We start from the raw sequence: 16269 nt of genomic DNA, 5'->3' as shown, positions 1-16269 counted from the left end.
TGGATTTTTCTTTTATTTTGAATGCAGTTATGTTAGAATTTAAAAAATATATATTTTATAACTATCAATGTAATATTACACTTTATTAAGGAACATCCAAAAATGCTAATGAACCTTTCTTTACGTGAAGGCCTGTGAGAAACAGAATATTCTCAGAATGAAGTATTTTTAAGGAGCTCTGGTAACATACTAAGTTATGTGTTGGGCTGCTAACCAAATGGGCAGTTTGAATCCACCAGTTGCTCCACAGGAGAAAGATGAGGACTTCTTCCATAAAGATTTACAGTATTGGAAGCCCTGTACATGGTCGCTCTAAGTTAGAACCGACTCAGTGGCATATAGCAGCAGCAACATATTTCTTCATTTTGGGACAATGGTAGTTCCGAGGTAGAATTCTTGCCTTCCATTCAGGAGACTGATTAAATTCTGCACAACCACCACCCCCTTATCAAAGGAGGCAGGTGTGATGCTGTGATGACCGTAGAACCGATTTCAGTGTAAACTTTTATACTAGTAAGAAAGGCCTACCAATCTACTTCTGATAATCAGTCAGTGAATCACTGTGGATCACTGCACAGGACTGTGCAATGTTGTGAATGGGATTGCTGTGAGTCAGGGCAACTTTACAGCAGCTAACAGCAACAACAAATAGGCACGATTTTAATAAAAATCTTGAAAATTCTACATGTTAACAAGGATATGAAGTCAAGGGGACTCATACATTGCAGGTGGGGTGTAAATTGTGCAAATATTTTAGAAAGCAGTAAGTAAAAATTGGCATCATCATCTAAAACAGAAAATGTTTGTATCTTACTATTAGCAGTCCTGGTATGGTGCTATGGGTTAATGCACTGCGCTGCAAAGTCAGTTTGAACCAGAAGGTTGGCAGTTCAAGATCACCAGGTGCTCCTCGGAAACCGTATATAGGGTCACTATGGGTTGGAACCGACTCGACAGCACTTAACAACAACATAAGCAGTTAGATATGTGCCCTGCAAAATACATACCAAAATGTTTAGTGTTACACTGTTGATAATAGCAAAAAGACTGAAAACCACTGATGCTTCCATACACAAGAAAATGGATACATTTGGTATATTTACTTAATGCGTTCCAGAGACAATGAAAATAAAGGAATGGCAGCTACATGCATCAGAGTGGATAAATCCAAAAAGCAGTCTTAAATGAAAAGACCATTTTCAGAAGAATACACACCAAATCTCATTTATATTATTTTTGAAACATATGGTAATGAATACACTATTTAAAGATAGAAAAAATAATGACAACAAGCATAGGAATGGTAAACACAAAATCAGAGGAGTGGTTATCCTTGGGTGGTTGTTGTTGCTGTTAGGTGCCATTGAGTTGGTACTGACTCACAGCGACCCTATGCAAAAGAGAACGAAACACTGCCCAGTCCTGGGCCAACCTCACAATTGTTGCCACCCTTGAGTCCATAATATGGCCAATCCATCTCGCTGGGGGGGTCTTCCTCTTTTTCTTTGACCCTCCACCCTATCAAACATAATATCCTTCTCCAGAAACTGGTCCCTTCTGACAATGTGTCCAAAGTATGAGAGATGAGGTCTGGCCATCCTGACCTCTAAAAACACTCTGGCTGCACTTCTTCCAATACAGATCTGTTGGTTCTTTTGGCAGCCCATAGCACTTTCAATATTCTCCTCCAACACTGTAACTCAAAAGCATCAATTCTTCTATGGTCTTCCTTATTCACTGTCCAGCTTTCGCATTCATATGAGGTTATTGAAAATACCATATCCTTGGGAGAGTATGTTATTCAGAGGGATACCCACAAATTACGAATCAAACCAAAAACCACGCCCATTGCCATCACGTGGATTCAGCAGCCCTTTAGGGCAGAATTTCTGAAAAGACTTATGTATGATAATGATTTCTTTCCTAATAAGATGGTGGGTCCATTATATGTTATACTTTTGAATGTATAAAACATGTTACAAGCTTTAAACAGAAAGAAAACATAACATTAGTTTCAGAAAGAACTGTCTTCACTTACGAATAAATAAACTGAGGTAGAGACAAAACAACTTGCTAAAATCTCACAGCTGATTGGAAGCATTTATCCGGAAGAGACATCTTTTAGGAAATGCTCTACTAGGTCTCAGCTGCTGTAACTCGGATCTGGATTGGATTCGCCACTTGGCGCGCCAGCTGACTCAGGAGTACTAGATCCTCCCATCCCCGCCCCCGAGGGGCAGGCCCACTAGACTGGAGTGCATTATTGGCCCAAGAAAACGCGCGGGCGCGAGTGTGAGGGAAAGCGCAGAATCAATATGGAAGGGCGGGAGTCCGTCAGCAACTGGTTGTACGGTATGGACGCCAGCTCCGTTTTCTAAAAATTTGCCAGGCCAGGTTTTCCTCCACGCTCCAGGCCTGGGAGGAGCCCTGGTGCGACACGACTGTGAGATCCCGGGTGGTGCTCTCACTGCACGTCTCCGATTTGCCGCTTTGAGCAGCGCGGGATTTGCGGGAACTCTGGTCGGCTCGGAGATCTGGAGGCGGCAGCGGGGGTTTCCTACTCTGGAGTGCCGGGGGTAAGTGCTGCAGATCCTCCGAGCGCGGGTCCGGAAACCGACCTTTCTTCCTCTTGTGCTGAGACTTACTTTATTTTTCTTGGACTCGTTTGTGTTGCGTACTGATTTTGCCACTGTGTCCCACTCGTATCCGAGTAGCTGGGCTTTTGTTTGGTTTCTACTTGTTTTTAAAATGAAAATAATAATAGCACACTTCGTGGGACTGGTGTGGATTCCTGGTGTGGCGCTGTAGAATCAGCACTGGATTGCTAATCACAAAGTGGGCGGTTCAAACCATATACAGGGGTCTCTATGAGTCGGAACTGACTCGACATACTTAACACCACCGTGGGACTATTGTTAAAATTAAAGGAATTAATGGTGAAAACAGTACTTGGCAGGCGGTAAAGATTGTTAACTAGTGTTACTTTATGTAAGCGAGTAGTTGAAAGAAGTGAATCTGAATAGTTAAAATCAAAATTTGCCAGGTCTTCCTTTTCAGCTAAGTGTACCCTGGCAGTGTTTGCATTCTGGCGGTATTTCTGTTTTTATTTTCTGTTTCCAGCTCTAGACCCAGACCCTTGTGTAGTGGGGAAGAACCAAGGATGCTCCCCTTGGTGAAAGGGAATGGCAAATAATATAGGAGCCTTGGACATAAACTGAGACAAGTTAAACTTTCTCTGATAGTAGATATTTTGGTTTTGGCTTAATATTATTGCATCTGAAAGGCATAAGATCTGTTCATCCCTCCCACCAAGATGTACTGGTGTAAATAAACCAGCAACTATACATATGGTTATCAAAGATATTTCCGTGAGCGTAGTGGTTACGAATCGGGCTGTGAACCGCAAGGTCAGCAGTTCGAAACTCCCAGCTGCTCTGCGGGAGAAAGATGAGACTTTCAGCTCCCGTAAAGATTTACATCTTCGGAAACCCTGTTCAGGGTCGCTATGGGTCAGAACCGACTCGACGGCACTTATCAACAACAACAACCATGGCACATAAGAACAACAACAACAAACCTTGGATCCAGTCTAAAGCATAGTGGAATCTTGACCATTTTTTAATTTAAACAATGAATGGAGAAAGTGCAGAGGACTAAGGTTAAGACATTGGGTAATCTGATCTCTAGCCCTGTTTCTGTTACATGGGGACAGAACCATTAATTGGCTACTCAACTTCTCTGAACCCCAATATCATAATCTATTTAAAATACCATAAAATGAATACCATTTTTACATCCTTTCTTGAGTTTTGAGAATCAAATAAAATGATTTTACTCAGTGATTCCTAGACTAGCCATATCAGCATCACCTGGAAACTTCTTGTTGTTAAGTGCCATAGAGTCAGTTCTGATTCATAGTGACCCTGTGTAGATAGGGTTTCCGAGGAGTGGCTGGTGAGTTTGAACCACCGACCTTGAGGTCCAGTGCTTATCTTATCCAACTTCACACCAGTACTTCTGGAAACATGCAAAATCCACACACCCCATCTCAGGTGTAAGAAATTCTGATTGTTATTGTTGTTAAGTACCCTTGAGTCCGACCCTTAGCGACCCTGTATAGGGTTTCCAAGGAGCAACTGGTGAGCTTGAACCACCGGCCTGGCAGTTCAAACGACTTTGTAGTTTGACGCTTTAGCCCACAGCGCCACACCAGGACTCCATACCTTGAAGCTGATTCTGTTTCATAGCAACCGTTTGTACAACAGAAGGAAACCCGGCCCAGTTCTGCTCCGTCCTTGCAATCATTATGTTTGAGCCTATTGTTGCCACCACTGTCAGTACATCTTATTCAATGTCTTCCTGTTTTTCACTGACCCTCTGCTTAATAGCCTTAATGTTCTTCTCCAGAGGCTGGACCCTCTTGATAATATGTCGAAAGTATGTAAGACTTACTTGATTCTAGAAACATTTTGGTCATACTTTTTCCAAGTCAGATTTGTTTGTTCTTCTGGCAGTTCATAGAATATTCAGTATTTTCCCCAACACTACAATATGTGTGTATCATTCTTCTCTGGTCATCTTTATTATCTACGTTTTGCATGCATATGTTGTTATTAGATGCCACTGAGTCGGTATCAACCCATAGCGACCTTATGCACAGCAGAAGAAAACACTGCCCGATCCTGGGGATGTCAGCCTGAGGACTAAGGCGCACCTGATCCAAACCATGGTATTTTCAGTAACCTCATGCATGTGAAAGCTAGACAGTGAATAAGGAAGACCGCAGAAAAATTGATGATTTTGAGTTATGGTGTTGGAGGAGAATATTGAAAGTGCATGGCTGCCAAAAGAACCAATAGATCCGTTTTGGAAGACGTACGGCCAGAATGCTCCTTGGAGGCCATGATGGCCAAACTTTGTCTCTCATACTTTGGACATATTGTCAGGAGGGACCAGTCGTTGGAGAAGGATGTCATGCTGGGTAAGATGGAGGGTCAGAGAAAAAGAGGAAGACCCCCAGTGAGATGGATTGGCCAAGTGGCAGCATGCATATGAGGTGATTGAAAATACCAGGGCTTGGGTCAGGCCCACGTTAGTCTTTAAACTGACATCTTTGCTCTTAACATTTTAAAGAGATCTTTTCAGCAAATTTGCCCAATTAAGACTTCTTTGATTTCTTGACTGCAGTTTCTATGAGCGTTGATTGTGGATCCAAACAAAATAAAATCCTTAACAATTTAAATATGTATCTCATTTATCGTGATGCTGCTTATTGGTTCAGTTGTGAGGATTTTGGTTATCTTTATATTGAGGAATAATCCATACTAAAGGCTATAGTCTTTGATCTTCATTAGTAAATGCTCAAGATCTCTTCACTTTCAGTAACCAAGGTTGTGCCATCTGAACATTACAGGTTGTTCATCTAATTGTGGCACTGAATTCTTCATATGGAGTCCTGGTGTGGCACTGTGGGCTAATCTGCCAGACTGCAAAGTCGTTTGAACTGCAAGGTCAGCGGGTCAAGCTCCACAGCTGCTCCTTGGAAACCCTACACAGGGTCACTATGGGTCGGAATCGACTTGACAACACTGAACAACAACAAGCATTCTTCATATAATTCAACTTCTCAGGTTATTGCTCAGTCTACAGATTGAATAAGTGTGGTGAAAGGATACAACCCCAGTGCAAACGTCCCCTGATTTTAAACTACTGTCTCCTTGTTCTCTTTGACCACACCTGGTTTTGTGGGATAAAGCACTGGATCACACGATGTTAGAACCATTAGGCCGGTGGTTCCAATTTACCAGCTGCTTCTTGGAAACCGTATACAAGATTGCTAGGAGTTAGAACCAACCACAAGGCACTTCACAACATTAGAATAAAAGAATCCCAGGTGCTTAAAGAGCTCTGCTACTGAGAGGCCAGCAGTTTGAATTTATCAGTCACTCCATATTGACAGAAAACTTCCAGAGGTTCAAGCCGGAGTCAGTAGAGGCCATGGAACGAGGGATATCGTTGCTGATGTACAATGGATCTTAGCTGAAAGCAGAGAATGTCAGAAAGAGGTTTACCTGTGCTATATTGACTATGCAAAGGCTTTCGATTAGCTATGGACAACATTGCAAAGTATGAGTATTCCAGAACACTTAATTGTGCTCATGAGGAATCTGTATCTGGACCAAGAGGCAGTTGTTTGAACAGAACATGGGAACATTGAATGGTTTAAAATTAAGAAAGGTGTGCGACAAGGTTGTGTTCTTTCACCATACTTATTCAACCTGTATGCTGAGCAAATAATCCTAGAAGCTGGGTTCTGTGAAGAACAATGTGGCATCAGGATTGGAGAAAGACTCATTAACAACCTGCGATAATGCAGATGATACAACCTTGCTTGCAGAAAATGAAGAGGACTTAAAATACTGACGATCAAAGAGCACAGCCTTCGGTATGGATTGCATCTCAATGTCAAGGAAACAAAAATCCTCACCACTGGACCAATAAACAACATTCTTATCATTGGAGAAAAGATTGAAGTTGTCAAGGACTTCATTCTTCTTGGATCAACTATCAACACTCACAGAAGCAGCAGTCAAGAAATCAAAGGACGTATTGCATTAGGCAAATCTGTTGCACAAGACCGTTTAAAAGTGTTGAAGAGCAAAGATGTCAGTTTGAGGACTAGGGTTTGTCTGACCCAAGCCATGGTATATTCAATAACCATATGTATGCAAAAGCTGGACAGTGAATAAGGAGAACTGTTGAAGAATTGATGCTTTTGAGTTTGGAGGTGAATATTGAAAGTATTATGGGCTGCCAAAAGAACAAACTGATCAGTGTTAGAAGAACTGCAGCCAGAGTGTGCCTGGGAGGCCAAGATGGCCAAACTTCATCTCTCATACTTCAGATATATTGTCAGGAGGGATCAGTCGCTTGAGAAAGATACCATGTTTAGTAAGGTAGAGGGTCAGAGAAAGAGAGGAAGACTCCCAGCGAGATGGATTGACAAAATTACAGCATCGGTGGGCTCAAGCTTGGCAACAATAGTGAGGTTGGCCCAGCATCGGGCAGTGTTTCGTGCTGTTGTGCATAGGGTTGCTATGAGTCAGTACCGACTCGATGGCACCTAATAACAACAACCATGGGAGAAGGGTGTAGTTGTCTGCTTTGGATTGATGCCGTAAAGATTTGCTGCCTTGGAAACCTTAGGGAGCAGTCTTACTCTCTCCTCTAGGGTCACTGTTAACTCAGAGTCAACTCCAAGGCCGTGGGTTTGGTTTTGGTTAGAGTTAACTGAGGCCATAATGGGATAGAACAAGCATCAGGTGTTTTATTACTGATACTGCACCTCCCCTTTCCTGACTTTTGCAGAGACAGTCTGTCATTTACTAATTGATTAAGAGTTCAGAAATAAGGATATCAGCAGGATTGTGTGGTTTCCACATCTGAGGGAGAGGAGCATATTGTTTTACACTTCAGTGTTAGCATTTGTCCTGTAAAATTACAATTTGTGGAATGTGAATTCTGCTTCCTCAAAGGAATTTACTATAACCCATATTTCATCTTATGGGTACAATTAGTGCAACTAATGTATTTAAAAAGAAAATCCTTTGAAACTTTTCCTAAATCTCTTCTGTGTTTTTGTTCTTTAGTTGTGTGAAAGATTCAAAGAACACTTTAGGAAGACCATATCCCATGAAAGATGTAAGTTATCTTTTTACATTTTAATGTAATTTTCTCACAATTGACACTACCATTTGTGGGTGTCTGAAAAGGTTTGCACACTTCAGTTGATAAATTTAAATGTTTAATTGTAGTGGAAAATATATCCCATTTCCTCCTTTTGCCAATCTAATGGAGAAAATTATTGCCATGTTTTTGTGGGAGTACAGGAATTTTGCAAACCTCATGATCTTAGCTCGTGTTAGCTTCCTGTGCATGCAACGCATGTTATATGTGTGTGTTCGTTATTTACATGGGCACGTTGTGTGTGGAAAAATGTGTTAGTTAATATTTATAATATTTCTTTTTTGGGTGCATTGTTGTTGTGAAGTGCCCTCGAGTTGGTTCCGATGCATAGCGACCCTGTCTAGGGTTTCTGAAAAGCAGCTGGTGAGCTTGAACCGCTGACCTTGCAGTTCAAACGGCTTTGCAGTCTGGCGCATTAACCCACAGTGCCATACCAGGACTCCTTTTGTGTGCATAGGTTGGTTTTATTTTAGTTTAGACAATTGCCGTAGTGTAAAAATTATAACAACTTTTCATATTTTGCTTTTTTTTTTTTTAACTTACACATAGGTCTCCATGTTATAATTTTAACTTATGAAACAATTGTTTATAATTCCCTTTAGTCTACATTATAGTTTCATTTGACCGATTCTTCATAATTTAGGCTGCTCCCAGTTTTTCATCATTATAAATATAACAATCTGTGTATAAAATATCTGTCTATAGAGTGCAAGAATGGCTTGGGGGCCAGGTCTGGCTTCCTCTGGCTTCACAAGCAGGAAAGAGGAGAATCACCAACCCAAGGTTCCTATGAGGTGGAGGTCAGACATACCCCTACCCTCTAATCTTCATCCTCTTCTGACACCAACCATCCCTCCATGGCACTCCACTTCTGGACTGGGTTCCATAATCCATTGCAATGGCCACACAGAACTCAGTCAGTACTCACGAATATGAGGTTTATTAGGGAAGTGAAGAGTGTATAATTCATGATCTGAAACAACTCAGGATACAGCAGCTCTCTGGTCCCAAGCCCCTCTTCTGAGTTATACAGAAGGCACGCCTCTCTCTGGTCTTGGGCTTCTCAGTGATGCTACCCCGGGGCCTCTGCTCTGCTTGGGCAAGTGTTAACCAACTCCTTTAGTCCTGTGAGTAAAAGCCCAAAGGACACCCCTGTACTTCAAGCCAGCTTCCTACCTGATGGCTCTCAGCTTTACCCAGTATGTGGGGCTGGGAGGCCTCCCACTCTGTCCCTCTGTGCCTCTGCCTCTCTGCGCAGGGGGTCCAAGAGTCGTACGCGTGACTCTTGTGTCTTTACGGTCATTAGATCCCCGTTGCTTCTGTGATGGCTCACTTTAAACCGAGTAGGATGGCAAAAACCAACCACTTCCTTTGGAGAGTCCTTTACACCCTATTTGTATGGTCCCAGTCAGTCATTTGGTGGAAACAACATTAGCGTTGTATGAGAGTAGGTGTTTCTAGGTTACTCTTGTCTTGAGTGCTCTCTCTCTCCTGAGTGTGACTACCTAACTCTGAAACTCTGTAATGCCTCTAGGAGGCGTCTCAGCTCTGGGCTCCCATGCAGTCTTGGCTTGTTTTTTTTGAATGACTATTTCTCTGCTCTCCTGCTCTACTCCCTGCCTTTTGGTAGCTAGGATTTCTGTAAACTTTTTAGCCCTGATCCTGACTTTCCTTAGCTGAAAGCCCAGAGACGCATCTGGGATGAATTTCTTTAGGTTTTCTTTCCTTGTTCCATTGGAGGGCAGCTACCTTATGCTGGTGGGAGCCCCAGATCATCAGAGAGCACCGGTCAGCTCTACTTCTTTGACTTTCCATCCCAAAGTCCTCCTTGAATCATTCTGACAGTGAGGATCTGTGAGCAGTGAAGATTGCGGTATTGTTTATTTTACTTTGTTGTGAAATGCCGTCCAGTTGATTCCAATCCATAGTGACCCTGTATAAGGTTTCTGAGGAGCAGCTGGTGAGCTTGAATTGCTGACCTTGCAGTTCAAACAGCTTTTCAGTCTGGTGCCACACCAGGACTCCATATTTTTTGTCTTCATATTTTTCGTATTTCCTTATCTGTTCACGTTGTTGTTATTGTTAGGTGCCATCAAGTCTGTACTGACTCATAGCGACCCTATGCACAGCAGAATGAAACACTGCCCGATCCTGGGCCAATCTCACTATTATTGCCACAATTGGGTCCATTGATGCTGCCGCTTGGCCAATCCATGTCCCTGGAGGTTTTCCTTTTTTTCTCTGACCCTCCTTACCAAACATGATATCCTTCTCCTGTGACTGGTCCCTCCTGATAATATGTCCAAAGTGTGAGAGATGAAGTTTGGCCATCTTGGCCTCCAAGGAACACTCTGGCTGCACTTCTTCCAAAGGATCTATTGGCAGCCCATGGCACTTTCAATATTCTCTTCCAACACCATAACTCAAAAGCGTCAATTCTTCTATGGTCTTCCTTATTCACTGTCCAGCTTTCACATGCATATGATGTTATTGAAAACACCATAGCTTGGGTCAGGTACACCTTAGTCCTCAAGCTGACATCTTTGCTCTTCAACACTTTAAAATGGTCTTGTGCAACAGATTTGCCCAATGCAATACATCATCTAATTTCTTGACTGCTGCTTCTGTGAGTGTTGATAGTTGATCCAAGAAGAATGAAGTCCTTGACAACTTCAATCTTTTCTCCATTGATAAGAATGTTGTTTATTGGTCCAGTGGTGAGGATTTTTGTTTCCTTGACATTGAGATGTAATCTCTACCAAAGGCTGTGCTCTTTGATCTCCATCAGTAAATGTTTTAAGTCTTCACTTTCAGCAAGCAAGGTTGTATCATCTGCATATCGCAGGTTGTTAATGAGTCTTCCTCCAATCCTGATGCTACGTTTTTCTTCATACAATCCAGCTTCTTGGATTATTTGCTCAGCATACAGGTTGAATAAGTATGGTGAAAGAATACAACCTTGTTGCACACCTTTCTTAATTTTAAACCATTCAGTGTTCCCATGTTCTGTTTGAACAACTGCCTCTTGGTCCAGATACAGATGCCTCATGAGCACAATTAAGTGTTCCGGAATACTCATACTTTGCAATGTTGTCCGTAGCTTGTCATGATCCACACAATCGAAAGCCTTTATGTAGTCAATAAAGCACAGGTAAACCTCTTTCTGACATTCTCTGCTTTCAGCTAAGATCCATTGTACATCAGCAATGATATCCCTCGTTCCACAGCCTACTTCTGACTCCAGCTTGAACCTCTGGAAGTTCTCTGTCAATGTATATACAATTGTAGCCATTTCTGTTTTACCTTTAGCAAAACTTTACTCCCATGGGCTATCAAAGAGATTGTCCGATGATTTCCGCATTCCGTTGGGTCACCTTTCTTTGGAATGGGCACAAATACGGATCTCTTCCAATCGGTCAGTCAGATAGTAGTCTTCCAAATTTCTTGGCAGAGATGAGTGAGTGCCTCCTGTGCTGCCTCACTTTCTTGAAAGATTTCCATTTTTATTCCATCAATTCCTGGTGCTTTGTTCTTTGCCTATGCCTTCAATGTGCCTTGGACTTCCTCCTTCAGTATCATTGGCTCTTGATCATATGCTACCTCTTGAAACAGCTGAACTTTAACCTTTACCTTTTGGTACAGTGACGCGTATGTATTCCTTCCATCTTCTTTTGATGCTTTCTGCATCATTCAATAATTTGCCCAGAGAATCTTTCAATAATGAAAAATCGAGGCTTGAATTTTTCTTCAGTTATCCCAGCTTGAGAAATGCTGAGCGTGTTCTTCCTTTTTAGTTTTCTGATTCCACATCTTTGTTCATTTTGTTGTAATATTTGGCTTTTCTTCTCTAGCTGATCTTTGAAATTTTCTGTTCAGCACTTGGATCTCCTTATTTCTTCCATTTGCTTTAGCATCTCTATGCTGGAGAGCAAGTTTCAGTGTCTCTTCTGACATCCATTTTGACCTTTTCCTTCTTTCTTGTCTTCTTAATGACTTTTTGCTTTCTTCATATATGATGTTCTTGATGTCATCCCACAACTCTTCTAGTCTTCGATCTTTAGTGTTTACTGTATCATATCTGTTCTTCAGATGATCTGTAAATTCAGGTGGGATATATTCAAGGTCATAGTTTGGCTCTCATGGACTTGTTTCCATTTTTTCTTCAGCTTCAGTTTGAATTTGCTTATGAGTAATTGATGGTCTGTCCCACAGTCTGCCTCTGACCTTGTTTTGACTGATGATAAGGAACTTTTTCATTGTCTCTTTCCACAGATATAGTCAATTTGATTTCTGTGTATTCCGTCTGGTGAGGTCCATGTGTATAGTTATCGTTTATGCTGTCTAAAGAAGGTATTTGAAATGAACAAATCACTGGTTTTACAGAATTCTATCATGCATTCTTCAGCATCATTTCTACCACCAAGGCACTACATATGACAGTATTTCTCTGCTATTCATAAGGTTTTCAGTGACTAAATATTCAGAAGTAGTTCATCATTCCTTCTTCTTTGTCTTTGTCTGGAAACTCATCTGAAACCTGTCCACCATGGGTGATCCTGCTGGTATTTAAAATACCGGTGGCATAACTTCCAGAATCACAGCAAATCACAAGTCACCACAGTACGACAAACTGACAGACAAGTGGTGTCATATTGCCGTGCACATTTTCCAGAGCTATATGGAATTTTTCTCATTTTTATATTTGCTTTCTCCTCTCAGGAGAGCTTGTCATAGGAAGAAAGGAAAGCCCTGGGCTTATAAGTAGATTGAACTGTAAGCCTTTATCTTGCTAAAATACCTATATATATACTCAAAACTGCTTTATGAGCTTTTGGATATGTAGGCATATTTCTGGGGTAGAGGTCTTTAGTTTTCCTTACATATGGCGTGGTGAACTACCTTTGAGCCAAATCCAGCTTTCCCTTATTTTTTTATTTTGACTTATTTTTGTACAGCCCTGCAAGCTAAAATTTTTTTTTTTTTTACATCTTTAAATAGTTGAGAGAAATCATATGGAATGCAAATTTAAGTGTCTATTCATAAGTTTTCTTGGAACACAGCAAGTCATTCTTTTCTGCACTGTGACTGGTTGTGTTCATATTACAATGACTGAGTTGAGTAGCTGGCAAGAGAAGTCCTATACCCACTACACAAAATGGCATGGAGGCCATGTCTGACGTCCTCTGACTCACAATGGGGAAAGACAATCACACTCAAGATCAGTCCAAAGCTGAGTGCTATGATGCTGAAGTCAGATGTGCCTCTACCTTATAGCCATCTGTATCTTATTCTGATGCCAGTCGTCGCTCCCACAGCATCCTGGCTTCTCTGCTGGATTTCATAACCCATTGCAATGGTCACACAGAAACCAGAGACAGTGCTCATGATCATGGGCTTTATTAAGGAGGTGAACAGAGTACAATTCAGGGTCAGTACCAACTCAGGATGCAGCAGTTCTCTGGTCAGCAGCACCTCTTCTCTGCCGTCCTGCAAGTACGTCTTGCTCTTAGCTTGCATCTGTCAGCCATTTGGTCCCTTGGCCTCTGCCCTGCACAGGCAAGTGCTCCAAAGCTCATGCAGCCAGTCTACAAGTGCCCCAGAGGGCACAATCTGCAAGGCAGACCCCTGCCCATAGGCACTCAGCTTTACTCAGTCTGTGGCCCTAGAGCCCCCAGCTACTGTGTCTCCTTACTCCACAGCCAGCGGTACTTTTCCAGGTAGGGATCTCATGCTCTACTCATAGCTGTTCTTGATCGTCCTGGGATTACCTGTTTCTGCTTTTGAGAGAGTTCTTTTGAAACTTAAGTGAGGTGGCAACACTAACCAATCCCTGCATTAGAGTCCTGTAGGCATTAGATTCCTGTATACCCTATTTCCATGGCCCCACCCAGGTGTGGTGCTGTGGGTTATTGCACTGGAGTGCAAAGTTGGTTTGAACTGCAAGGTCGGTGGTTCAAGCTCACTGGCTTCTCCTCAGAAACCCTATACAGAGTTGCTATGGGTTGAAACCAATTTGACAGCACTCAACAATAACAACAAGACTACTTTAAATAGAAAAGCCATATCAAGTAAATTCATGGTACCACATCCACAAAGCCTAAAATATTTATTCTCGGGTCTATTGTGGTAAAATATCTATTAAGCAGCAGTGATCATGTGTTCTTGAAAATAGATGTAGCTTTGTAATGCTGTTTACTTGTTAGAGGCAATTTAAATAACTGACTTTACTTGTTTTTAGAAAGCTGACCCAAAACCCACTGATGTGTTTGATTTTCCTGATAATTCTGATGTCTTAAGCATTGACAAGCTGGGTGAAAATGAGCAAGATGAAGAGCCTTATGAGGTCTTTGGTTAGTATTTTAAATCTTTATCCTACGCAACAGCATTTGTTATTGTTATGTGCTGTGCAGTCTGTTTGGACTCATAGCAACCCTGTATAGGGTTTCCGAGGCTGTAAATCTTTACAGGAGCAGAAAGCCTCAGCTTTCTCCCGTGGAACATCTGGTAGTTTCGAACTGCTGACTTTGAGGTTCGCAGCCCGATTCATAACCACTACACTACCAGAGCTCCTTATGAAACAGCATTTAGACCAGAACTAAAAATAGATGCAACAACTAATAAAAGTATAGAAATGCCTTCAAATATAAAAATCAGTTGTCTGCATGTAAATGTTTTGGAGAGTGCCTGATCATTTGAATTAATTTTTCTTACTTCTAGATACCTTGGAACTATTGTTAGTAGCCATTGAGTCTCTTCTGACTCATGGCAGCCCACAGGGTTTTCTAGGCTGTGATCTTTAACAAGCAGAGAGCCAGACCAGTCTTCCTAGGTGCCACTAGTAAGTTTGAACAGTCAGCCTATTAGCTAGTAGTCATTTGCAGTTTTCAGGGATTCATATTGACAACTCGGAACTCTTAACAGTATCCAAGTAGAACTGTTCTAATAACATGTTGACAAGCCAGTGACATCGACCTACTGTAGTAATATAACAAGAGGAATATAAAATTATTCTTAACAACAACAACAACAACCATCAATAGAGTCGGTTGTTAGTGCCATTGAGTTGTTTCCGACTCATCTTGACCCTATATAGAGTTTCTGAGAAGCAGTTGGTGAATTTGAACCACTGACTTTTCTGTTAAAACAGACTTTGCATTCCAGTGCATTATCCCACAGAGCCAATCAGTTGTTGTTGTTATGTGCCGTCGAGTCGGTCCTGACCCATAGCAACCCTGTGCAGGGTTTCTGAGTCTAAATCTTTACGGGAGCAGAAAGCCTCATCTGTCTCCCACGGAGCAGCTGGTAGTTTCAAACTGCTGACCTTGAGGTTCGCAGCCCAATCGTAACCACTATGCTACTAGAGCTCGGCTACCAGAGCAATCAGCAGGGGGCTTTAATTTAGGGAGAGGAGGAGTCATTTCCCCTTATCTTAGGCCACCTGAGGCAAGGGATCCTTAAAGATATAGCCACCATGAAGTTTCTACTTAATTCCCTGGAGTGGGAGGGAAACTGGGTGGCCGAGAGTACAGTGAATTTTTCAAACAGGATTGCTTCTTTCCATGTGTCCCTGATAGTTCCACAGACCAAGAATGGCACAAAGTGCCAAGTGCCCTACTTCAGTAACAACAGTGATCAGTATTTTTGCTGGAATATATTTTAAGAGACTTTTGAAAACTTGTTTATCCTCCCTGATACTTTTAATTTGACATCTAAAACATTTCTCAACCTTTTTTTTGTTAGTAAAAGCAGAAAATGTTTTTATTTAGTATTTTTCATTTTATAATATGAAATAAGCTGGGACGTAGACATCCCAGAATAACTTTTATTATGATTTGATAAAAAAGCTTTAATTTTTAAATCACCCAGAATCTAAATTATGTATTTTTTATATTAAAATTTAATTCACATACCATAAAAATTTGCCTTTTTCTATGTATTTCATTTTTACTTTTAAAAACTTGATAATTAATATGCAATAAAATTTAATCTTTTAAAATTTGCAAATTAGTGGCTTTTACTATACTCACAAAATTTTGCAACCAGCACCATGATCTAGTTCAAGAAGAGAACAGCTAATTACAATTCGATGGCAGCTAACAACAATCAACAACAGAATCATACAATATCTGTCCTTTTGTACCTTGCTTCTTTGAATGAATATTTTCAAGGTTTATCCATAATTGTACCATGTATCAGTACTTCATTTCTTCTTATGGCAGAACAATTGCCCATTGTTTGGCTGTCCTCAATTGGTTGCCTTCAATTTTGTATATCTATTGATGTCGAAGAATGCGGAAATCTTCGGACAATCTCTTTGATATCTCATGCTAGTAAAGTTTTGCTAAAGGTAATACAGAAACAGCTACAATCATACATTGACAGAGAACTTCCAGACATTCAAGCCAGGTTCAGAAGAGGATTTGGAACGAGAGATATCATTGCTGATGTCTGATGGATCTTGGCTGAAAGCAGAGAATACCAGAAGGATGTTTAACTATGCTTTATTGACTACGCGAAGGCTTT

The 16269-nt window shown here is 41.3% G+C and overlaps 1 protein-coding gene across 1 annotated transcript in view; it reads left to right on the top strand.

The window, feature by feature from the left end:
* The first annotated feature begins 2315 nt into the window (after positions 1-2315).
* CENPU (centromere protein U) overlaps positions 2316-16269 on the top strand; it is a 52087-nt gene continuing 38133 nt past the window's right edge. The window contains exons 1-4 of the mRNA XM_006834505.1: positions 2316-2352; positions 2414-2576; positions 7650-7701; positions 13985-14096. Of these exons, the coding sequence (XP_006834568.1) occupies positions 2316-2352; positions 2414-2576; positions 7650-7701; positions 13985-14096 (364 nt within the window). The remainder of the gene's footprint in view (positions 2353-2413; positions 2577-7649; positions 7702-13984; positions 14097-16269) is intronic.

The sequence above is a fragment of the Chrysochloris asiatica genome, unplaced genomic scaffold (genome assembly GCF_000296735.1).
Source record: "Chrysochloris asiatica unplaced genomic scaffold, ChrAsi1.0 scaffold00011, whole genome shotgun sequence".
NCBI classification, from domain to species: Eukaryota; Metazoa; Chordata; class Mammalia; order Afrosoricida; family Chrysochloridae; genus Chrysochloris; species Chrysochloris asiatica.
This window is presented reverse-complemented; position numbering and strand designations above follow the sequence as displayed.